Below are 24,336 nucleotides of genomic sequence, written 5' to 3' on the forward strand. Positions count from 1 at the left end.
TGAGAAGAGGCAGGATGGGGCCTTGGGGCATGGAGTGGAGTGGGGGCGGGGCCTGGGATGGAGCAGGGGTCGAGCACCCTATCCCCCAGGAAATCAGAAAGTCAGCAACTCTGACCTAAGATCTTTCCAGCCCCAAATTTCCACACGGTATAAAATTTGAGCACCCACCATAGCCCTAAGCATTCAGAGAGCCGGTGCAATTAAATTACCCCCAGGCACCCAAGAAAAACAGACAGCAACTTGCATGGATCTTATGGTTCAGCCCTTCGACTCCTTTTTATGTTTATCCCATTCACCACTGTACATAACGCAAATATCCAGATAAGAAGTAGACTTAACCTGCTCATTACTGTGGTCACAGATTATTTGTTCATGAACCTTTGGTCTGCAGTCAAAAAGAATTGCTTCAGTTCTCTGCTAATTTATAGTCCTATGCGCCTACTGACAGAAAACTACTAAATTCCCTTCCCAAACTCTTCAGCCCCAGAAAAGCGTGGGACCACAAAAACATTCTCTGTGAACAAGAGGACTGAGGCTGATTGGTTCAGAATTTTAGGAGCATAATATTTCTCCCACTGTAATGCAGCCCAACTCGCTGGGAGAAGAATCATTCTGTCAGTGTCAATTTTGAAATTCCCCCACATCCTCCTATCCGCAATGATCCCTCTGCCCCCTATTTCTGCAAATGCCCCCCCCCTTTGCAACTCGTCACCTGTGCCCAATTCCCCTCTACAGTCAGAAAAGCTTGAAGCACCGGCAACTAACACACAGTCCAGGGAATATTATCCCCCAGTACACGAGTGACCCCAGGGCACATTTTGGGCCAAGCCTCTAGTTAGGTGCCATTCCACACCTTGTATTTGCTGTCAGCTTTTGGGCCAGACTCTGCTCTTTTTATGCTGGTGCAAACCTAGAGTGATTCCATTGCATTTAGTGGAGTCACTGGAATTAGGGTGGTGTAACTGAGATCGGAATGTGGCCCTTTGCTTCTGTTCTATTCCAAGTTCTTATACCACCGTGATCACCCTAGTACCCATAGTTCTCTCTTCTTTATACACCTCAGGCAACAGTAGGCATGATCCAGAAGAAGAGATATTACCATGAGTTCAAATGGCATCCCCGGCTTGAAGTACTTGGGTGTTTTTGTGAAGTGGATCTGATAGGGAGATGTCACAATGTTAATTCCAGTTTTCTCCACTTCCACCATGTCGCTGCCTACAGAGAAAAGCCATAGGTCAATTAAAACTGAGCGAGGCAATACAGATTTTGTCCTTAAGGGTAAAACACAAGGAATAGGCCATGGTCAAATGTTGATTGAGTGCTCCTGGTTCTTGTGATTTTATCATGAGTCTCCTGTTTAAATTCCTTGTCTTCAAGCCCCAGCTGCTAGAATCACCATATGGCATGAGAATCTCAGCTGTCATTTAAAAGAAGAAATAAGTTTCTAACCCTCCTGGTTGCAGAGAAAAGCTTGAAAACATGTCCCAAGTGCGATCTAATGCCTCAAAAGCCAGGAGGGAAATAAAAAACACCCAAAGTTTACTATTTTAAAAAAAAATCCTCATGATTTTTAATATGATCTCTTGATTTTGGGAGCAGGGGGAATGACTTGTGATTTTTGCATGTTTGGGGTTGGCATTACTGCAGGCCATTGAGCCTGATTCTGTTCTCGCACCAGCATAAATCAGGAATAACTCCCCTATAGTCAGTGGCACTGTAGCAATGAAAACAGAATCAGTCCCTTTCATGCTAAAACAACTTATTTTAGCTTTTAAATAAGCAACAAGAAAGAACAAAAACAAAGTCTCTGGGGGAGGGAGAGAGAGAGAGAGAGCGCACAGTGTGTGTGTATCTATCTATATAATAAGATTCCAGGACTGTCACTCTGTCCATGTACCACTCTGAAGCCTAGAACATCTGTTGCATCTGTGTGAAGTGATGGAAGCAGCTCTATAAGCAAGAGAAGGGCTCTTCTTAATTACAATATCACCAGGTTCAATTGTCACTGGGATTTGAAGTCTGTTACAGGCCAACTTTTAAGTCCCCAGCCATTCTGACTTTACCAGCCTGGTGTACAGCTCCAGTAAGGCATATGCCATGCCAAGAGTCCTAGACCATTGTGATATCACACAAAACTCAACCAATCACCACCTTTACTCTACAACTAAATTTGCATGCAGTAATGTCATTGGTTGTTTGGATTACTTGGTCCAATTGCCACACCCGTGCAATGGCACAGGCTTTCAGCTACTAGTTTCATCTGTAATGAGCTTACAGCTGCTCGGAACAGAATGGCTGCTCCCTCTGCAGGGAAAGTTTAGAAATCATAGCTATGTAGAGCTGGAAGGGACCTCAAGAAGTCATCTAGTCTATCCCACACACTGAGGCAGGAGTAAGTATGCCAAGACCCTCCCTAAGAGCTGACCCAGAGCTCTTAGAAATGAAAAGGTGCAATGGACAGAAAACAAAGGTGCAACAGTTTCAAGCTACTTTCGCTGGTGTAAATCTGGAATTACTCCAGGTGTGACACTACACCCCATATTCTTCAGAGAAATATTGTTATTATAGGATTATAGCATAACTAAGATGTGTTTTATGCAAAAAGGGTCTTGTGAGATATCATTGGAAAGATTATGATTTACTGAATATGATAATCTCATTTGTATGCATGTATCATTGTCTCTTAAATTAGGAATATTGACTATATAACTGTACTACAAAAGTATTTGCACCTGGAGAATGCTCACCTGACAAAATGCCATCAGTCTGGCTGGCTGGATACAAGTCAATAGACTATTAGGGAGAACAATAGGACTTTGAAGAGGGTAATCTCCCACCTTCCTAGAACGCTGCAAATGGACTTTGAGTTATGGCTGCAGGGTCATGTGATAAAGTCACCTAATACTAGACTCCATAATAAAATTAGTACTTTTCCACTGGCCAGGGATGGGAATCACACTGGAAGACAAAGGATTCCTACCATATGTAAAACCTATTTAAGGCAGGGAAGTGAGATAATCAGGGTCGGTTCTTCACTGAATCTTCGCCCAAAATGACTGCTTTAAACACTTAAGACTGATCTTGGAAAGAAAGGACTGACCAGGCTAGAGGGTGTCTAGCCTATGAAAGAAATCCCTGGAGTTTGAAGCTGCAAGCAAGAGCAGCTTGCCTTCAAAACACTCTGCAATCTGCCTAAAACAACATTTAAGGTGAGAAATTACTGCTTGTAACCAGTGCCTTTAGCGTCTACGTTTATATTGTATTTTTGTTTTGTTTGCTGGATAACCTGCTTTGATCTGTTTGCTATGCCTTATAATCACTTAATATCTATCTTTTGTAGTTAATAAACTTGTTTTTGTTTTTTTCTAAAACCAGTTTGTGGAATTCATAACTGGGGAGCAAAAAGCTGTGCATATCATCCTCCACATTGAGGGAGGGGGTGAATTTCATGAGCTTACGTTGTACAGTTCTCTGTGCAGTACAAGACAGTACAATTTTGGGTTTACACTCCAGAGGGGGTGTGCACTTGAGTGCTGGGAAATTCCTTAGCTGAAGCCTTCCCGTGCAGAACTGATTTCAGTGTCTGTGTCTTTCTGCAACTGGGTGTCCCCCTACCTGTGTCTGTGCTGGAGGAGGCTTGAGAGGGCCTGGATCAGCAGGACAGTGTAAGGGAGCCCAGGCTGGTGGAAAGGGCAGGCTCAGTGGTACCCCAGCGGGGGAGAGGAACCCGTCACACCAGGTTTACCTCAGAGTGAATGAGGTAAGAATCTGGCCTGCAGCCTTTAAGATCTGCAGAACCCTAAGCAGATAGGGCCTTATGCATCTAAATCAACACCTTGAACTGCACTCGGCACCAGTTTGGAACACCTCAAATAAAGCACTTGGCTGTGCACTTATTGCTGATGCTCACCAGATTCTGTCAAAACGGTGACAGAGACATAGAGCGAGTGGCCAACCAGTTCGTTCAGGTTGACGAACCGAGCCTGCAGCATCGCTCTGGTCAGCGTTGCTTCCCCATCTCCGTCTTCTATCTAGAAAGGGAGAGAAAGTTTCATTATCTCACCCACACAGTTCCCCAGGAAGCATGAATCCAATCCCCCCCATCCTCTAGCTGAGAACAGGAATTACCGAGATTCTCCTGAGAGACTGTGGGATACTCCTCTTCTCATCATCCATCTTCACCCCAAAAAGGACAAAGGCATGGCCATCTAGTTTTTTCCCATATAGATACCTGGAGGAGATAGGGATGGGTAAGAGAAGCCACAAGAAAACCTATTTCCAGAGGTGAAAGTAAGCCGGTACAGTCCGGTAAGGTACTCTGTACCAGACCAGCTTCCCCAGACAGGCAATTTAAAGGGCCTGGGGTTCCCAGCAGCAGCTGGAGCCCTGAGCCCTTAAAATTGCTATCAGACCCCCCGGGTAGCGGAGGTGGCTGGGAGCCCTGGGGCTTGGGCAGCGATTTAAAGGCCCAGGGCTTCGCTGTGGTAGAGGTGGCTGGGAGCCCAGAGCCCTTTAAATCACCACAGAGCCCCGGCTCCCACCACAACACCAGGGGCTCCAACAGCAGAGCTTGGGTGGCAATTTAAAGGGCCCAGGGCTCCAGCTGCTGCCAGGAACCCCAGGCCCTTTAAATCGCTGCTGGAGCCCCGCTGCCAGAGCCCAAGGGTAGCAGCAGCGGAGCTCCAGCGGTGATTTAAAGGGCCTGGGGCTCCCAGCCACTGCTACTGCAGTGGAGCCCCAGGCCCTTTAAATCTCTGCCAGATCCCTGAGCTCTGAGGTAGTGGCAGCAGCTGGGAGCCCCCAGGGCTCCGTCAGCAATTTAAAGGGCCCGAGGTTCCACTGCAGTCATGGCGGCCAGAGCCCCGGCCCTTTAAATTTCCCCGAAGCCCTGTGTCTCCCAGCAGCCACTGCAGCTGATAGCTCTGGTGGTGATTTAAAGGGCCCCGGGCTCCCAGCCGCCACTACCACAGCCAGAGCCCCGGGCCCTTTAAATCTTGAGGCCCCGGCCCCTGCTCAGGACTCCAGCGTACCGGTAAGTCCTTTAAATTACTTCCACCCCTGCCTATCGCTGAATATTATGGCCTCATGCCACCATTCTCCTCTATAGGCCCAGCTCCTTGGTCGGTCTATATCTCTCATGATCCACCATGGTAAGGAGAAGGGGACCATCATGGCTATGGTGCATCATAGGAGTTTAAGTCCAGCTGACAAGCCCAGCCCATGGAGAAGAATGGAAGAATGAGACACCCGAATGCCAGCTCCCCTGAGACACCACGCCAGCATTTCTGAATCACGAGGTTTTCAGCCAATTTTTTTTTCTCCATTTTTGGACATTGGTTTTTGGATGAAAAAAAAAATCAGAATTTTCCTTGGAAAATGGATGCTCTTCATGAAAAAAACATTGAGTGGAAAACATTCCCAAAGTGATGCAAATCTTAGGTTTCCTTCTGCACTAAAACCTGTGGTTGCTACCCCACTCAGCTGATCCCTTCCATCCGCTCACAGACCCACCTTGCAGTGATAGAAACCCTGAAGTCTTCATTGCTATCGATGTATAAAAACTTCTCAGATGGTTCCAATATGACTTCGAAACTCGGCAACACTGTAGAAACAAGAGGGGAAGAGGAGAACATTGAGCTTGTAGGAGAGGGTGGGTGGGTTGCCAGCAAAGCCAAGCCAAATGGAGAGACTGTTCCAAGATGGTGTCAGGAGAGTAGAGACAGACCCACGCCCTGAGCCTGGGCCTGGTGGGTGCCGGATTCTTACCGTACTCCTTAACATCAAATTGTGCACTGAAGGTCTGCTGAGGGGAGTCTTCATACCTGGCCATGATCTTCCAGGTTCCCAGACTGGAGGAAGGAAATAAGAAGGAACACTGAATGCACTTAACACACACATTTCACAAGGCCCACCTGGCTCACTTGTTTCTCCGGTAATTTTATCGGCTCCTGAAGGTAAATCTGAGCCATACATGGAACTCAAGCCATCTTCAGGGAACCACAGGGAACCTCAGACAAGTCATTTTTTGCTGCACCTTGATGTTTTCATGAACCAGAACTAGAGGTAGGGACTTGGAACAAAACATTTGATCCACAACCCCCTCAACCTTTGGCCAGCAAGGTTTGGGAAGTTTGGATCTAAACTTTGTGGCCAGCACTTGTTTCTACAGTCTGCGTGGACCAAAACCCTCAATCCAAACACCCTCAAATGTAAGGAAACTCCGATCCATACAAAAATCTGGCCCCTCGCTCACCAGCTCACTGATGTAATTTTCGGAGTAGTTAAATATTCATAAATCCTACTGAATGGGAGGTAGGGTGCTCAGCACTTTTGAAAAACAGGCCAGCAGGGCCTAATCCTGCCTTCACATACTCTGGAAATAATCAGGAGTAATGGCAAGGAAGTCAGTGCAGCTTCATTCTGGTGTCTATGTAGACTAGGAAAGATTAGTTTTTTATCGATACGTGTCATTGATTTCACTGTATACCGACAAAAACACATTTCCATCAATAATATCGAAATTTACAGATAGGCAAAGCAAGAAAAATGCTGCTTGAGAACTTACTACAATTTGATTTAAGGCTTTATACTTTGTGTATTTGGACATACCATGTTGACAATTTGTGTTTTAATGGCTATAAAGCTTTCCCTTTTTTGAATCTCAGTGTCTACAGTCATTAAATAATTATTGTCAGATTCCGCCACTATTGCCTGGTCCCCATGTTTTCCCCCACCTGTGAAAATGTAAAGTGCTAAAAATCAGAATGGGGGACGATAAAAACCCATAATTTAATTTTGCCCAGCTGAGCATTTGACGTGATCGAAACTGGAAAAAAAGGCTTACAAATAAACATGATTATCCATCCAAACTATAACAAATACAAATCAAATTATGCCAATACTGGGTATGTGGCAGGAGAGTGTGTTTTCTCCACGTCACTTGGAAATGCCTGTAGGAGACGATCTAGCTGGTGGGCCACACACAGAAACTAGTTCCACATCATCTCTTCTGCTTCCCTGCCCAACTCCTGCAAAGCTCTGCTCCGTTCAGGCATAGTAATATCCGGGCAATCTACCTGACAATCTCCGGCAAGCTGTAGTTCAGAGACACGATGCCTGATATCAAGGGGGCGGAGATGGAAATCTGCTTGACAATAATGGACTCAGGGGTCTGGAAAGGAAACAAGCTAAGAGTTTAGGGAGAAAAATGCTTCCAATTGCTCTTCACAACATCATCTGCCACGTTTACATTCCTGGGCCAGTGGAGGGTTCTCCATACTTCCAACAATAGCATGTAACAATCTGGACTCCACTGATTGGTTTGAATTTCTTAACTAGCCAGAGACACTGGAAAAAACGACAAATCTCTCCTGACCTGGCTCAGCAAGGCCAGCAAAAAACTCAAGGAAGCAGCTTGAAAGACTAAAGAGCCTCCACGGCAGAACTGCAGATGCCAGACTTAACCCTGAGCTATCTGCAAACCTTGGAGCTGCCCAAAGGGCTGCATCGCTCTGCTAACCACAGCTACTCCCCATCGCAAGGTTCAAGCTGGTTATGCTGCTGCTCAGGGCAGAGAGTCAAAGAAAGGGGAACTGAGTCAAAGAGGAACTGAAGGGACAGATGTGTTCTCTCCCCTCCCAGCTGGCTGAGGTGAGGAAAACCCCGGAGGATTATTGCCCAGGGTTTTTCAGCTGATTTACTTTATTTTATGGATTATAAAGCCCAGTGGAAAGGGCCTTAACAGAACTGATGCCTGGAGCTATAATCCCTGTTCCTGCCACCAGTTTACACGTCCTTCAAAGGGCTCCTTGCAGTGGCTCCTTGTCTTCAGCCCTCCCAGACAACCTGGCTCTTCCTGAAGAACTCCATGCAACTTTCCTCAAGCGTTAACACCATTGCAGAACCACGGGACTTCCACTGAGAGCTGCCTGGCTGCTGCCCCTGCAAACGTTGTAACCTCCCTAATAACTGGAGGAGGATTTGCAAGGGGGGATCTCAGACAATCATTTGCTTTGCTCCCAGCTGTACCATGTTGCTGCTACATGCAGGGGTTCTATGCAGCCTCCTCAGTCACAATAAATTGCTGCACATTACCCAGAGAAGTGGCTAAACCCATCTATCCCCCCACGGGCTCACTCAGAACAGTGACCTCACCTCAAACTCCACGATCACTCTCTTAGACACCGGTTCCAGTCTGTGTCCCACAGTGAAGATCCGGGAGAAGACTGAGAAAATAAAGAGAGACGAGAGGGACGTGGTTAACTGATAGACACCTTGGCCCAGATCCTCAAAGCCTGACCCCACAGAGGGGTTGTTTCACGATAGCCTCTTTCTACAGTTGGAGATCTCCATGGCTTTTTTTCTTTAGGGCATTGTCTTGCTCTTCTCCCCTGTCGCTAAGTACCAGGTGGGAGGGCTTTGTCATTGCAGGGACCTGTCCTGCTCTGAATGGGCTGGGATTAGCTGCCCCTATTTCACACAGGCTTCGGGATGGCCGTCAGATGGGGACATGTATCTTGGTACAAGATGGAGCAGAACCAGTCACTGGGATTTGAAAAGTTCCACCTCCCATTCTCAATCCAATGGCCCACCCAATCTTTCGGTATCTAACACTCAATGGGACATCACAGCTAGGACGATGGTGAAGGATGAAGTATTGCAAATTGGTGGTGGCAGAGTCTCTGCTCCAACTGTCCTCCATCTTCAGGCAGACAACAAGCAAAGCAATATGCACAGGATGGACCCCGCAGCCCTGCTGTAGATATGGCATGACATCAGCAGTTCCCACCCCTTCCCATTAGAAGAGACCAGGGGAAGGCAGTACCTCTAGACCCGGGGGTATAGATGGTTTTATCCGTCTGGATAAAGATGTATCCACTGTGGAAATGGACCAGAACCACTTTCTCCAGGGTTTGCTGAGGGAACTTAGCCTTGACCACAACATACTGGTTTCGTTTGGAATCTTTCTTTATGTCTTTGGTGGAAACCTGCATGAGAAGAAGAACATGGATGAGTGCTTCCTGTTTTTACTCACTGCCACAAGGGATGCTCTACGCAAAAGACCTTTGCAGTGTTAACAACACTTAAGTTATACATGGAAAGAATCCATAAGAAATGATGGCCTTTTACTAACCCACTCTACATGCAGTTCCTCCAGCAGCTTACACAGCTGCCATAAGATGGTGGGTCTCCTCACTGGGGAATACCCCAGGTGGAGGGGGATTCCCAGCATGGCACAGTCAGCGTAGGTCACCACCAGTGAGTCAGGCCAGGCCCTTTGGATGGCCCTGTACCCATTGTCAGGTCACCTCCTGTTATATGGAATGTTTGTTAACCAAAGGGCATCACATGGGTGCCCTGCTGAGGTCAATTCTACTGCACTGATGTGCTCCCAACTATTCCTACTGTGCTCCCCTAAGACTGTAATATCTTGGAGACCTTCCATCTGTGCCCCCAATTCTCCATTCCTGGCCAGGACTTTGGATCAACTCAAAACGAGAATCCTGCTCCACCAGGGAACCCCACCCAGAAATGATGCTGTGCCCAGTGCTGATGAGGGACAGGACTTGGCAAGCTCTGAGCAAGTTTCCCAGGCAGTGCAAACATGAGCCACAGGGCATATGGTTATGTACCTGACCACAGAACCTCGGTGCATTGAATGAAAAAGCTCCCAGTCAGCTGAGACACAAATAATTTGCTTTGAAGGGTTAACAGGAATTAAGACCAAGGTATCCACCAAAACGCTTGTGACTTTAAACATTTCATAGTCATCTTTTGTTTTAATTTGCAATGGAAAATGTCAAAAAATGAACAAAATCATGTCATTTGCATGTTTTGTTCAGTACAGGTTCTTGTACTACCCCCACCACTGCAATACCTGAGTATCTCCTAGTCGGCATTAAGCAACGGAACTAATATCTGTCCAATGTGGTTTGATGTTAGATCTCACTGTGATTCAGTTTATCTATTTAAGTTATTATATGGCCCTATTACCATGTCAGTATATTATTACCCAAGTGCCTCAATTTTAATGCATTTTCCCTCACAGCATGCCCTCCCCCTGCGCCCAGAATAAAGAAAAGACGGTTACTCACCGTTGTAACTGTTGTTCTTCAAGATGTGTTGCTTATATCCATTCCAGTTAGGTGTGCACGCGCCGCGTGCACGGCTCGTCGGAAGATTTTTACCCTAGCAACACTCGGTGGGTCGGCTGGGCGCCCCCTGGAGTGGCGCCGCTATAGCGCTAGATATATACCCCAGCCGACCCATCCGCTCCTCAGTTCCTTCTTGCCGGCTACTTCAACAGTGGGGAAGGAGGGCGGGTCTGGAATGGATAGGAGCAACACATCTTGAAGAACAACAGTTACAACGGTGAGTAACCTTCTTTTCTTCTTCGAGTGATTGCTCCTATGCATTCCAGTTAGGTGATTCCCAAGCCTTACCTAGGCGGTGGGGTCGGAGTGAGACGTGGCAGAGTGTAAGACTGCTGAGCCAAAGGCTGCATCGTCTCTGGACTGTTGCACCAGTGCGTAGTGGGAAGCAAAGGTGTGAACGGAAGACCAGGTCGCCGCCCGACAGATGTCCTGAATGGGGACATGGGCCAAGAAGGCGGCAGAAGAGGCTTGCGCTCTTGTAGAGTGAGCGGAGAGATGACCAGCCAGAATCTGAGCGAGCTCGTAGCATGTCTTGATACATGACATCACCCAGGCCGAAATCCGCTGGGAAGAGACTGGCATGCCCTTCATGCGATCTGCTACCGCCACAAAGAGCTGAGGCGACCGGCGGAAAGGCTTCGTACGCTCTATGTAAAAAGCGAGGGCCCTACACACGTCGAGGCTATGAAGCTGCTGCTCCCTACAAGATGCATGCGGCTTCGGGAAGAAGACAGGGAGGAAGATGTCCTGGTTCACATGGAAAGCCGACACCACCTTAGGTAAGAAGGCGGGGTGTGGCCGAAGCTGCACCTTGTCCTTATGGAAGATAGTATACGGCGGGTCAGCCGTTAGGGCACGAAGCTCAGAGACCCGTCGCGCCGAAGTAATCGCAACGAGGAAGGCCGTTTTCCAGGACAAGTAGAGAAGGGAACACGTGGCCAAGGGCTCAAAGGGGGCTCCCATAAGCTTGGCTAAGACCAAGTTCAAATCCCAGGTAGGAGTTGGGCGCCGTACCGGGGGGAATAAGCGTTCTAGTCCCTTTAGAAAATGGGAAACCATGTGATTGGAGAAGATGGAACGTTCCCCTATGCTGGGCCTAAAGGCGGAAATTGCCGCCAGGTGCACTTTCAAGGAGGAGATTGCGAGGCCTTGCTCCTTGAGGGACCAGAGATAGTCCAGGATCTTGGGAATAGGGATCAGGAGAGGGTTGAGATCTTTCTGACTGCACCAGAGCGTGAAACACTTCCACTTAGCGAGGTAGGTCGACCGAGTGGAAGGTTTTCTGCTCTCTAGCAGCACCTGCTGCACTGCAGCAGAACAGTCCCGCTCTGCTCGGGTTAGCCATGCAGGAGCCAAGCCGTCAGGTGGAGGGACTGCAGGTCCGGGTGGCGAAGCCTGCCGAAGTCCTGCGTTATGAGGTCTGGCCATAACGGGAGGGGAATAGGATCCGCTACTGAGAGGTCGAACAGCAGGGTGTATCAGTGCTGTCTCGGCCACGCCGGAGCAATGAGAATGAGGTGGGCCCTGTCCCTCCGGAGCTTGAGCAGTACCCGGTGTACGAGGGGGAACCGAGGGAAGGCATACAGCAGGCGATCCTTCCACGGGAGGAGGAATGCATCCGAGAGGGAGCCCTGGGAGCTGCCCTGGTAAGAGCAGAACAGATGGCATTTCCTGTTCTCCCTGGAGGCAAAAAGGTCTGTCCAGGGAAAACCCCACCTCTGGAAAATTGAATGCACCACATTGGGATGAAGCGACCACTCGTGGGAGAGGAAAGACCGGCTGAGGCGGTCTGCCAGTGTGTTCTGCACTCCCGGGAGAAACGATGCTACTAGATGGATGGAGTGGGCTATGAAAAAGTCCCACAGTTGCATCACTTCCGTGCAAAGCCGGGAGGAACGTGCTCCGCCCTGCTTGTTGATGTAGAACATCGCTGTCGTGTTGTCTGTGAGGACGGACACGCAGCAACCTTGGAGTTGGGAGTGAAAGGTCTGGCATGCCAAGCGAACCGCTCGCAGTTCCCGGACGTTGATGTGGAGGGTCAGCTCGCGGGGTGACCAAAGGCCCTGGGTGTGTAGGCCGCCGAGGTGCACACTCCACCCCATGGCCGAGGCGTCCGTAGTTAAAGTGATGGAGGGGTGCGGAACGGAACCCCGGCACACACCACCCCTGGGTCCAACCACCAGTTGAGCGATACGAGGACTGGTTGCGGAATCGTGACCACCGTGTCTATCGAGTCCCTGTGTGGGCGGTAAACCGACACCAACCACGTTTGAAAGGTGCGAAGGTGGAGTTTCGCATATGGGGTCACGAAAGTGCACGCTGCCATGTGGCCTAGGAGGCTGAGGCAGGTGCGCACCGTTGTCGTCGGGAAGGACCGCAGGCTTTGGATGATGGAAGCCATGGCCTGGTGTCGAGGCAAAGGGAGGCAGGCCCTGGCAAGATTGGAGTCCAGGACCGCGCCGATGAATTCTATCCTCCGCGTTGGAGTCAAGGTAGACTTCTCGGCATTGATCATAAGGCCTAGGTGTTGGAACAGACCTAGGATCTCGGCCATTTGCTGCGCTACGAGCTGCTGGGACGTTCCGCGGACCAGCCAGTCATCGAGATACGGGTAAACATGTATCCGGCGACACCGAAGGGTCGTGGCGACCACCGCCATGCACTTGGTGAAGACCCTCGGTGCTGTGGAGAGACCGAAGGGGAGCACCGTAAACTGGTAGTGCTCGTGGTTGACGACAAAGCGCAGGTAGCGACGATGAGGAGGGTAAATGGAAATATGGAAATACGCGTCCTTCATGTCGAGGGCAGCAAACCAGTCTCCCGGATCCAGGGAGGGAATAATGGTCCCCAGGGTTACCATGCGGAACTTGAACTTGACCAGAAATCTGTTGAGCTCTCGGAGGTCGAGGATTGGTCGCAGACCTCCCTTCGCCTTGGGGATTAGGAAATATCGGGAATAAAATCCCCTGCCCTGCATGCCTTCCGGCACCTCCTCTATGGCACCCAAACTCAACAGAGTCTTGACCTCTTGCAAGAGGAATTGCTCGTGAGAGGGGTCCCTGAAGAGGGACGGGTAGGGTGGGTGGGAGGGAGGGGGCAAAATAAACTGGAGGCGGTAACCAGACTCCACCGTGCGAAGTACCCAGTCGTCGGTTGTTATCTGGGACCACGCCGGTAGGAATTGGGAGAGACGGTTGAAAAACAATGGGGAAGGATCCGGTAAAGAAACTGGTGGGCCGTCCTCAGGCGTCCCATCAGAAGTTTTGTTTGGGTCCCGAGGTAGGCTTAGAGGGCTGTTGGGACTGGTTTCCCTGGTTGCCCGACTGCCTGCGCCGGTTCACTCTGCCCCTGCGCCTATTATCAGGCCGCGGTCTGGGCTGGTTGAACGGGCGGTACGGCTGTGGCCAGAAGGATCTCTGCTGGGTAACAGGCGTGTGCATGCCCAGGGAGCAAATGGTGATCCGACCATCCTTGAGGGTCTGCAGTCGTGAGTCTGTCTTTTCAGAAAAAAGACCCTGGCCATCAAACGGCAAGTCCTGGATGGTGTGTTGGACCTCCGGGGGCAGCGTGGAGGCCTGAAGCCACGAAATTCTCCGCATGGTCACTCCAGAGGCCAAAGTCCTGGCTCCTGAATCTGCAGAGTCCAGAGAGGCTTGGAGGGCCAAGCGGGACGCCCTTTTACCCTCCTCAACAAGGGCCGTGAACTCAGGCCAGGAGTCGGATGGCACAAGCTCAGAGAACTTCGAGAGAGACACCAGGGTGTTATAGGTGTACCTACTGAGGAGAGCCAGCTGGTTGGCGACTCTCAACTGGAGGCCTCCGGCCGAATAGACTTTACGGCCCAAAAGGTCCATACGCCGCGCTTCTTTGGACTTGGGCGCTGGCGCCAGCTGGCCATGTCGCTCACGGTCGTTAACGGACTGGACCACCAATGAGCATGGAGCTGGGTGCATGTAGAGATACTCGTATCCCTTGGATGGGACCGAGTATTTTCTCTCTACTCCCTGAGCGGTGGGCGGGATGGATGCTGGGGACTGCCAGACAGTGTCCGCATTCCGCTGGATAGTGCGGATGAAGGGCAGGGCCACACGAAGAGGCGCATCTGCTCCGATTATGCTGACGACGGGATCATCATCCTCTGCTACCTCCTCCACAGGCAGGTTTATGTTTTGGGCCACCCGTCGTAACAAGTCCTGATGGGCCCGGAGATCGATTGGTGGAGGGCCCGAGGAGGACGCCCCAGCCACGGCCTCATCCGGCGAGGAAGAGGATGATAGGCCCAGGAGCAACGTGTCCGGTGGGGGCTCATCGAGCTGCTGCGGGGCCTCAGTGACAGGGGGATGCTCCGCATCCGTGGATGCCAGCAGCTCCTCTACCACAGCCGTGGAAGGAGGCCTGCTGACCGTAGCCTAAGGCGCTCTGTGGTCGGATGCCCTGGAGCGCTGAGTGGAAAGGGGCACTCCTTGAGTCTCATGGTAGGCCCATGGAGTCCAGAAGCCCCATTGAGGAGGACCCTGGTCTTGCCCTTGAGGCTCTGTGCACTGATCAACTGCGCTGTCTGCCTGAAAGGAGACGGACGGCTGTCTCGAAGGCCACAGTGGTGCCGAGAGACTTTGTGACTGTGCCGTCGATGCCGCTGGTCGGTCTCTGGACGGTGCCGGGGAACGGTGCTGGTCTTCGCGGTGCCGGTCTTCGCGGTGCCGGGAATGAGACCGGGACCATCTACCGTGCCGGTGCCGGGAGGTCGACCGGGATCTCGAGTCCCGACGGTGGGAGCGGCTACGGAAGGACCGGTGCCGGGAATGGTACCGAGAGCCGGATTGGTGCTGATAGCGTCTGTCAGGAGACCGGGACCGGGATCGTCTCCGCAAGTACGACCAGTACCACGATGGAGAGCGGTACCGGGACTGCGAGCGGTGCCGAGATCTGGAACGCCTCCGGGACCGGGACCGGGACCTGGAGTAGCATCTGTCCTGCCTGTCAAGGGAAGGAGGCCGCATGATAGCCGGCTTGCCCACTGACTTAACAATCCGCACCGGCGGTGCCGGGGGGTTGAGTATGTGTTGGCTCCGTCAACGCTATCGGCTCTCTCGCCATTGAAAAGGTTTCCGGAGTCGACGGGAGAGCGAGCTCGACCGCAGTATGCACCGGGGAGCCAGGAGGTACCGGACTCGACGGCCCTTGCGGTGCCGGAGTCAACGGTACAGCGCATGGTTTATGTGCTGCCGGAGTCGGTGCCGGGGGCGCCGGTGCCGGAGCCGGTGGTTGGGCGATAGGTCCTGGTGCAGAGACCTTGGAGGACGTCTGCGCTGGCTTACGTTTCCTCGAGGGAGAGAGGGAACGGTGCCGGGGTGCCGGTGCCGGCTGCTGCTTCTTCATGGCCTTGGTACTGGAACGGCCAGGAACTGCTGGAGCACTCCGCACCGAAGAGGTCTGTGGAGCGGCTGGTGTCGGCACCGCAGGGCTAAGTGCCGACTCCATCAGGAGCTGCTTTAAACGAAAGTCCCGCTCCTTCTTTGTCCTTGGCTTAAAGGACTTGCAAATGCGGCACTTATTGGTAAGATGAGACTCTCCTAAGCACCGCAGGCAGGAGTCGTGAGGGTCTCCAATTGGCATAGGCCGCTGGCAGGCCGAGCACGGCTTAAATCCCGGTGCCTTGGGCATAAGCCCGCACCAGGTTGGGAAAAAGAAGGGCTAAGCCCCTCGATTTCCCCTAACTAACTAACACTAAATACAACAAACTGTTTAAACTAATCTAACTATTTAAGAACTATATACAGCAAGTATGAAATAGAAAACAGTGAAAGCTAGGGCTGTGGAGGTCAACTAAGCACTCCACTGTTCCAACGACCGTCACGGGCGGTAAGAAGGAACTGAGGAGCGGACGGGTCGGCTGGGGTATATATCTAGTGCTATGGCGGCGCCACTCCAGGGGGCGCCCAGCCGACCCACCGAGTGTTGCTAGGGTAAAAATCTTCCGACGAACCGTGCACGTGGTGCGCGCACACCTAACTGGAATGCATAGGAGCAATCACTCGAAGAAGAAGTGCTATTATCTATATTTCAGAGATGGGGAAACCCTGAGGCACAGAACAACTTATCCAAGGATGCAGAGAGAGTCTGTGACAGAGCTGGAAATCAAATCCAGGTCTTCTAAGTCCCAATCTAGCACCCTAACCACCAGACCACCCTTCCTCTCAACTTTTTCTTCTACCTCCAAATTTGGGGCACCTCAGTTTTTATGTCCCCAACAAGAGACCCCCCCCCCCAGTGCTCATCTGACTAGTTAGCTCTATGCCCCCATCACTAATAGATTCCTAGATGTTATGGACCGAAGGGACCAATGTGATCAGCTAGTCTGACCTCCTGTATACCTACAGCCCAACCAAATTCATAGTCCATTCTGGTCAATTTCATGGCCATAGGATTTGAAAATTAGTCAATTTCATGTTCTCAGCTGTTTACATCTGAATTTTAGAATGTTGTAACCGTGAGGATCCTGACCCAAAAGGGATTCATGGGGGGGGGGATCGCAAATCTGTTATAGAGGGGTCATAGGATTGCCATCCTCACTTCTGCACTGCCTTCAGCTTCCTGCAGCAGCAGGAGCTTCCCAGAGGTGGAGGTGGGTCTGATCTTCCCCGTGCTTCTGGGAGCGCCCCAGCCAGGGGCTCCTAGCTGCTAGTCCTGGCCGGGCTGGTGAGGGACAGGACTTCCTTTTCCCCTGCACAATCCTTGGGGGGAGATCAGACCCACCTCTGTGTACTTCCCCTGGCTGGGGGAGATCAGACCCACCTCCACCTCTGGCAACCTCCTGTGGCTACACGAAGCTCTGGGGCTCCTGCCCAGCACTAGAGCTTCCTGCAGCCAGGGGAGGTCCCCAGAGGTGGGTCTGATCTCCCCCAGAGAGCAGCTGTGCAGGGTAACAGTAAGTCCTGTCCCTCCCCAGCCTTGAGGGGACTAACAGCTGGAGCCAGGGGCATGGTAGGAGCCCCCGGCTGGGGCGCCCCCAGCCCTGCCCCTTCTCCTCCCCTCCAATAGCTAGATTTCACAGACAAGGCCTGATTTCATGGCCCATGATGTGTTTTTCATGGCTGTGAATTTGGTAGGGCCCTATGTATAACACAGGCCATAGACTTTCACCCAGCAATTCCAGCTCATAACTTCATGCTGGGCTAGAGTGTCTTTTAGAACGACATCCAACCTGGACAGGGTCTGAACGTCTCGGTATTGCAGAGTTGGGGAGCCAAAATATTGGAGGCTCCTATTGAAAACGATACCGTTTGTTTCACTGGATGACCTGAGACTGGAGTTTTACTCACCTTTATTACGGCTGTGCCCATCATCCCATTCGCAGGGTTGAGGTTGGTTTGGACCTGGTATAAGATGTTTTTCTTAAATGGGAAGTCAAGCACGGTGACTGTAACCACAATTGGGGCACTGAGGCCATGGGCTTCCACCACGACCTTCTCTTCACTCTCCACCCGCAGGACGTTGGGTGTGATCAGGGAGTAGCTGTGAATGGTAAAAGGTCAATGTGATTAATTCAGTCAGTATTTAAAACCCCACTGACTGCGATTCCCACATCCTCAGCGAGGTTTTATACCAAGCTTGTTGCCACGGTTTACAATTTATTATTTGCTTTACAGCAGCATCTCGAAATCCCAACAGCGACTGAGGCACAGTACAAACATTGAGTAAGAAATAGTTCCTGCCCCTACGGTTATGTGTACACAGCCACTGGGAGGCGTGACTCCCAATTTGGATAGACATAGGGCTTGTCTACACAATGTGCGACAGTAGCATAGACGCTTCCTACATGGAAGGGGTTTTTCTGTCGGTGTAGATAATGCACCATCTGTTCCTCCATCAGCCTAGCCTCATCTACACCAGCAGTTAGGTTGGCTTAACTACAGTGTTGCTTAAACACCTGGGCAATGTAGCTAGGTTGACCTAAATGTTAAATGTAGACTAGGGCACAAAGGTGCTAGCTCTGATTGATCAGACCCCCAGCTCCCAATGAGATCCAAACCCCAAATAAATCCATTTTACTCTGTATAAAGCTTATACAGGGTAAACTCATAAATTGTCTGCCCTCTATAATGCTGATAGAGAGATATGCACAGCTGTTTGCTCCCCCAGGTATCAATCACTTACTCTGGGTTAATTAATAAACAAAAATATAAAAAGTAGGATTTAAGTGGTTCCAAGTAATTACAGACAGAACAAAGTAAGTTACCAACAGTGGTGGCTCCAGCCACCAGCACAGCAAGCGCGTTCCTAGGGCGGCAAGCCACGAGGGTCGCCCCCTGCGAGGGCAGCAGTCAGGCAGCCTTCGGCGGCATTTCTGCGGGAGGTCCGCCGGTCCCCTCGGTGGCAGCAGGTACACCAAACTTGTAGGACCGGCGGACCTCCCGCAGGCATGCCACCAAAGGCAGCCTGCCTGCCATGCTTGGGGCAGCAAAAAAGCTAGAGCCACCCCTGGTTACCAAGCAAAATAAAACAAAACACGCAAGTCTAAGCCTAATACATTAAGAAACTGAATACAGGTAAATTTCACCCTTAGAGATGTTTCAATGAGCTTCTTACACAGACTAGACTCCTTCCTAGTCTGGGTCCAATCCTTTCCCCTGGTAGAGCTCTTGTTAGTTTCAGCTCAATGGTAACTCAGGGATTTTTCATGACTGGCAGCCCCCTTTGTTCTGTTCAATGCCTTTTTATAGCTTTGGTCCATGGCGGGAATCCTTTGTCTCTCTGGGTCCCTACCTCTCCTTCTCAATGGAAAAGCACCAGGTTTAAGATGGATTCCAGTTCAGGTGACATGATCACGTCACTGTAAGACTTCATGGGAGCCATCAAGATTCCAAACCACCATTAATGGCCCACACTTTGCATAATTACAATAGGACCTCAGAGTGATATTTCATATTCCTAGTTTCAGATACAAGAATGATACATTCATACAAATAGGATAACCACACTCAGTGGATTAGAAGCTTTGTAATGATACCTTACAAGAGACCTTTTGCATAAAGCATATTCCAATTACATCATATCCACACTTATAAACATATTTTTATAAAGTATATGGAGTGCAACGTCTCACCCCGCTTCTTCACAGCCCCAGCTCAGACGCTGCCACGGTGGGAGAGACCCTCCTCCTTCCCAGTCTCAGCTCTGTGGCAGGGAAGAGAGGGAGAGACCCCACTCCTTCCCAGGCCCAGCTCGGGGGCAGCCGTGGCGGGGGAGAGAGGGCACATCCATCACATTAGGAAGGTAATACTACTGATGTTAAAATATGAGGGTTTTTTTTATAGAGAGCTTTTATCCAAAGTGCTTTACAATATTTATCTAACAGTACAAACAACATTTGGCAAGATCATTAAGTGGTTTGCCGAGACCCTCAGTGATTTGCAAGTGGTCCGTGAAAAAAAAAGTTTGAGAACCACTGCCATAGTGAACACAGGGCCACAAAATTCTTTAATCTGGCACTGTGGGGGATGAGGGCTCAGCAGGGGCGCTGTCCCCTGGCAGTTAGTGCTGGCCCCAATGCCCCAGTGTGGTGCTAGGGGTGCTGTGCAGCAGGGAGCAGGGTGTGGGGCTCAGAAGGGGGCACTATCCCCCCAGCAGTCAGTGCTAACCCCAATGCCCCAGTGTGGTGCTAGGGGGTGCTGTGCTGCAGGGAGCAGGGTAGGGGGCTCAGTAGAAGGAGCTCTCCCATCTGAGCCAGTGCTGACCCCAGCGCCCCTTGGAGAGGGAGATACTGTGTCCTCCTGCATTCCACCAACTGCGATCGTACGGTCAGCAGCCAACGTGTGTGACCCTGTTACGGAGCCCTCTGGAATGTGCTGCCCTTTACACGGCCTGACCCTGCCTAGAGAGGAGCATGCTGTGCTGGGGAGTCGTCTAGCATGGGCCATGTTTACTGCTCATCTGCTCCGCAGGCAATACCAGGAGCACCTATGCAGGGCGTGTGCTTGGTACCAGCCGCCCACCAGAGCGCTGTCAAAATGGACCAGGTAGGCTCCTAATGTTTCTCCTAGAAATCCTAGAGACGCAGGTCAGGGTTGACACCTGAAGTGAGCGCTGCACGGTGGCTACCAAATCTCCTCTCTCCCTCCTGGGGGAACGCTCACTCCTCCTTTCCTGAAAGTTGGCCCAGGCTCAGAAACAGGTTTAATAAATCTCTGGAACCCTTCGGGGAAAGCTGCACCGAGGTCTGCGTGTCTGGCCTGCAGCCCACCATGGTGCATTCCCAGTGGGGTCAAGCTGCAAAACCCAGCCCCACATCCGGACATCTGTCTATCATCCCGAAGTCTGGCACCCGGACGGCAGCCCCATGGGGAGGGTGGGGACCCGAGCCAGGCTCCGTAGGTGAGTTGGATCATCCTGACAGATCAATGCATCTCTCATGCAGCTTCTGGCTTCTCACTGGCTCAGCAGGCCCCTGAGGTAGGATGAAACTTTAAGAAGCCCCCTCCCCGCAGTTATGGAGTTATTCCAGTGTAACTAACTACCAGAGTAACTACCTGTTGAAGTCAGTGGAGTTACTCCAGGTTTGCACCAGTTTACACTGAAAATAGAATTTAGCCCCACTGGGTGTCTTGCAGACGTAGAAACTGAGCAAGGAGTTCAAGATGTGGCCTATAGAACCTGATTCTGGTCTCCTTTTAGGGCCTGAATCAAAGCCCACTGAAACCAAGGAAAAGACAACCCCACTGATTTCAGTGCATTTCAGGAGGGTGCAACCCCATTGTTTTCAATAGAGTTACTCCCAGTCTACACCTGGTTCATTTAGACCAAGTGAGGCTCAAAATCCAGTTTATTCTTTAAAAAATTCCATCTTCCAAACCCCAAAATTAACCTCAGAACTGAGCAAGGGAGAAGAGGGTTGGACCAGGTGAGGAAGAGAATTTCTGCAGCTTGTTCCCACTCACACACAGTAGCAGAGAAGAGAGGAAAATTGAGCTTGGTTTCCATTGGCAGCCATGTAACCAACCCAGGTTAATATCCTCATCACCATGGCAGAAGCGCGGGGGGTACTTACAGTTGGCTGTGAGAAACAGCCGGGAAGTAGAAAGCAAACACGGCCACCAGGTAGAGAGCAGAGCCCCCCATGGTGAGGACAGGAGAGTCAGGAGAAGTAGCTCCTCCTGGGCTATTTATCCTCAGAGTTGCCTGTAAGGTGAGCCCTTGTGCAAACAGCTGGGTGGGCTGGTCAGTGACCAGGAGGAGCCCAGGAAACCTGAAAATTTCAGAACAAATGATATTTTCTTCACTCCCTTGACACAAGAGTTTATTAGTCTTTCCAAGCGGGGGAGTTGGAATTAGGGACCTGATGCTGTGGTTGTGTTTACTCCATGCCCAGCTGATAGCCACTGATCAGAATGCTGAGGTGCTGATAAATACTGCAGTTCAGTTTTGCATGGAGGGCGGGAGAGGGCTGGAAGTCAGGACTCCTGAGTTCTGCTCCCAGCTGTGGAGGAATAGAATCAAGTGGGTTAAAGAAGGGAGGGCTAGGAGTCAGGATGCTTGGGTGGGACCTACTGAGTTACAACAAGAGTGCAGGCTGAGAATCAGGACTCCTGGGTTCTGGATCTGCCTTTTGACTCTGTTTTACCTTGGGCAAGTCCTGGGATGTTTCAGTAGGGAAAGCGGTCCCAGTTGTGAAGGGAGCCCCAGAAGGGTGGATCTCTCTGTCTATCCCACTCATTTGGATTGTAAAACCTTTGGGGCAGAAACTGTCTCTTAGGCTAGGACTCCTCTACACTCTATTAGGGAATCTACACTGCTGGTAACAATGGTGGGAGTACTAATAAAGACAGGGCACCAGCATGTTCAACCATCCATCATCTACACCTGCTCTCTATGTTTGCACAGCAGCTAGCACAGAGTCTGTTTTTTCCTTCCTCTGGGTAAAAGCAAACCACTGTAAACCAGGGAAGGGTTAATGGGGGAAGGCAGGTTATCAGCTGGCTTCCAGTAACAGGTTTTTTTTCCTGGCAGTGGTATTTGGACAGGGCTTCAGTCTGGACAGTATGCAAAGACATCCAGTTGCAACATATTTACTTATGGCTAAAAAGCTGAGTGGGCTTACCTAACAACGGTCTCACAAGTCTGAGCGGTGACAATGCCATATGGCTAGCGGGGCCAAGGAGGAACCAATAGAATGGGAGCGGTGAAAGTAAAAGCAACATGGTGTCATGGCTAAAGCAGTCGCCTGGGATCCAGGAGATCTGAATTCTCTTCCAGGCTCTGCCCCTGACCTGCGGTGTGACCTGCAGCATTGCCTCTGGATGATGAATCTCTGGGACAGAGCCACTGCCTCTTCCTATGTATGACCAGTGCCTAGCATGCTGGGCCCTCGAGGTGCTAATGCCGTATGAATAATAAATACAGAGCTGGGCAGATGCTCCATCATTAGCTCCATTTTAAACCCAAGGGCGACTCCTCAGCTGGCGTAAACGGCCCTACTGCCACTGACTTCGTTAGAGCAATGCTGGTTTGCACCAGCCGAGGCGCTGGCCCCAAATCCGTGTGTGAGCCCAAGGCCTAAGACTTGCATCTACTGTAATAATCAGCCTCGCCCTTTGTTTTACAAGCAAGATTTTAATTTTTCCATCAGGGTGACAGGGAGCAAGTCGTGTTTGTGGCCTGGTATTATGGAAACGCCAGCTGAGATTGGGGGCCCAGTGTCCTTGGCACTGTACCTACACTCAGCAAGATGCAGTCCCTGCCCCAAAGGGTTAATTTATACACTCAGGGTCAGGTCACAGGCTGGTCTCAGTGGAGTTACTGTATTGAATGAGTAGTGAGTATTGAATGGAACAGACCCTCAGCTGATGTCAAGCCATTTACCCCCACTCATGTCAGTGGAACGACACCTGTTTACACTGGCGGAGGCAACATCTGGTCCAAAACGCACAGATTTTCAAGAGACCATTTGATCATGGAGTCTGACCTCCTGCAAAGCACAGGCTATTGTATTGCACTCAGTTCCCCCTGTATTGAGCCCAATAACTGGTGACCCACTAAAGTATATACCTTCCAGAAAGTCTTGATTTGGGGGTGAGTATACAAGATCTAATCCATAATCCACACACCAGCCTTGCACATTTATTTTAACGGGAAGGTAAAATGGCATTAGTTGTCCCACTATCAATGGGCAAGTAGATTTTGTGCCCTCATTAATGAATATTTGTTATTATTTGTATCACAGCAGTGCCTGGAGGCCCCAGCTGAGATCAAGGCCCCGCTGCACAGTAGCTTAGTGAGGGACAGCCCCAGCCCCAGCTGAGATCAGGGCCCATTGTGCCAGGTGCTGCACGGATTTATTAAGAGAGACTGTTTACAATCTGAATAAGGAAGCCAGACAAAGGCTGGACCGTGACCACTCTGCCAGGCTGTCCTATACAGTAATTCTCTGACTATTCTAGGACTGGTGGGGGATAAGTGGCCCTGCAATGAAAGGGTTAATCTTGCCCTTTCTGTCCTAACGATGACTTCCCAGCAGTGGAAAGAGGATTATTAAGATAAGAAGGTAAGAACGGCCATACTGGGTCAGACCAATGGTCCTAGCCCAGTATCCTGTCTTCTGGGAGTGGCCAACACCAGGTGTTTCAAAAGTTATGAACAAAACAGGGCAATAATCAAGTGATCCATCCCCTGTCATCCAGTTCCAGCATCTGGCAGTCAGAGGCTTAGGGACACCCACAGCATGGGGTTGCATTCCTGGCCATCTTGGTTGATAGCCATTGATGGATCTATCTTCCATGAATTTATGTAGTTCTTTTTCTGAACCCTGTTATAGTTTTGGCCTTCACAACATCCCCTGACAATGAGCTCCACAGGTTGACTGCATGATGTGTGAAGTGCTTCCTTTTGGTTGTTTCACACCCGCTGCCTATTAATTTCATCCGGTGACCCCCTGGTTCTTGTGTTATGTGAAGGGGTAAATAACACTTCCTTAGTCACTTTCTCCAAACCAGTCCTGATTCTACACACCTCTGTCTATTGCTCATTAGCCATCTCTTCCGCAAGCTGAAGAGCTCCAGACTTTTTAATCTCTTCGCATATGGAAGCTTAAACTCTTAATCATTTTTGTTGCCTTTCTCTATTCCTATGCCATTTCTAATACACCTTTTTTGAGATGGGGTGACCAGAGCTGCAAGCAGAATTCAAG

At 50.5% G+C, this 24,336-nt stretch overlaps 1 protein-coding gene across 1 annotated transcript in view; it reads right to left on the reverse strand.

Moving 5' to 3' along the window:
- LOC120391057 (complement C3-like) overlaps window positions 1-21,313 on the reverse strand; it is an 84,141-nt gene extending 62,828 nt beyond the window's left edge. Inside the window, exons 1-10 of the mRNA XM_039514316.1 lie at window positions 21,202-21,313; window positions 17,477-17,669; window positions 8,825-8,987; window positions 8,155-8,225; window positions 7,077-7,171; window positions 5,767-5,849; window positions 5,512-5,602; window positions 4,129-4,231; window positions 3,911-4,031; window positions 1,100-1,215 (exon numbers count right to left, since the gene is read on the reverse strand). Of these exons, the coding sequence (XP_039370250.1) occupies window positions 1,100-1,215; window positions 3,911-4,031; window positions 4,129-4,231; window positions 5,512-5,602; window positions 5,767-5,849; window positions 7,077-7,171; window positions 8,155-8,225; window positions 8,825-8,987; window positions 17,477-17,669; window positions 21,202-21,272 (1,107 nt within the window). The 5' untranslated portion in view covers window positions 21,273-21,313. The remainder of the gene's footprint in view (window positions 1-1,099; window positions 1,216-3,910; window positions 4,032-4,128; window positions 4,232-5,511; window positions 5,603-5,766; window positions 5,850-7,076; window positions 7,172-8,154; window positions 8,226-8,824; window positions 8,988-17,476; window positions 17,670-21,201) is intronic.
- Between the last annotated feature and the right edge of the window lie 3,023 nt (window positions 21,314-24,336).

This window comes from Mauremys reevesii, linkage group 25, assembly GCF_016161935.1.
Source record: "Mauremys reevesii isolate NIE-2019 linkage group 25, ASM1616193v1, whole genome shotgun sequence".
In the NCBI taxonomy this organism is placed as follows: Eukaryota; Metazoa; Chordata; order Testudines; family Geoemydidae; genus Mauremys; species Mauremys reevesii.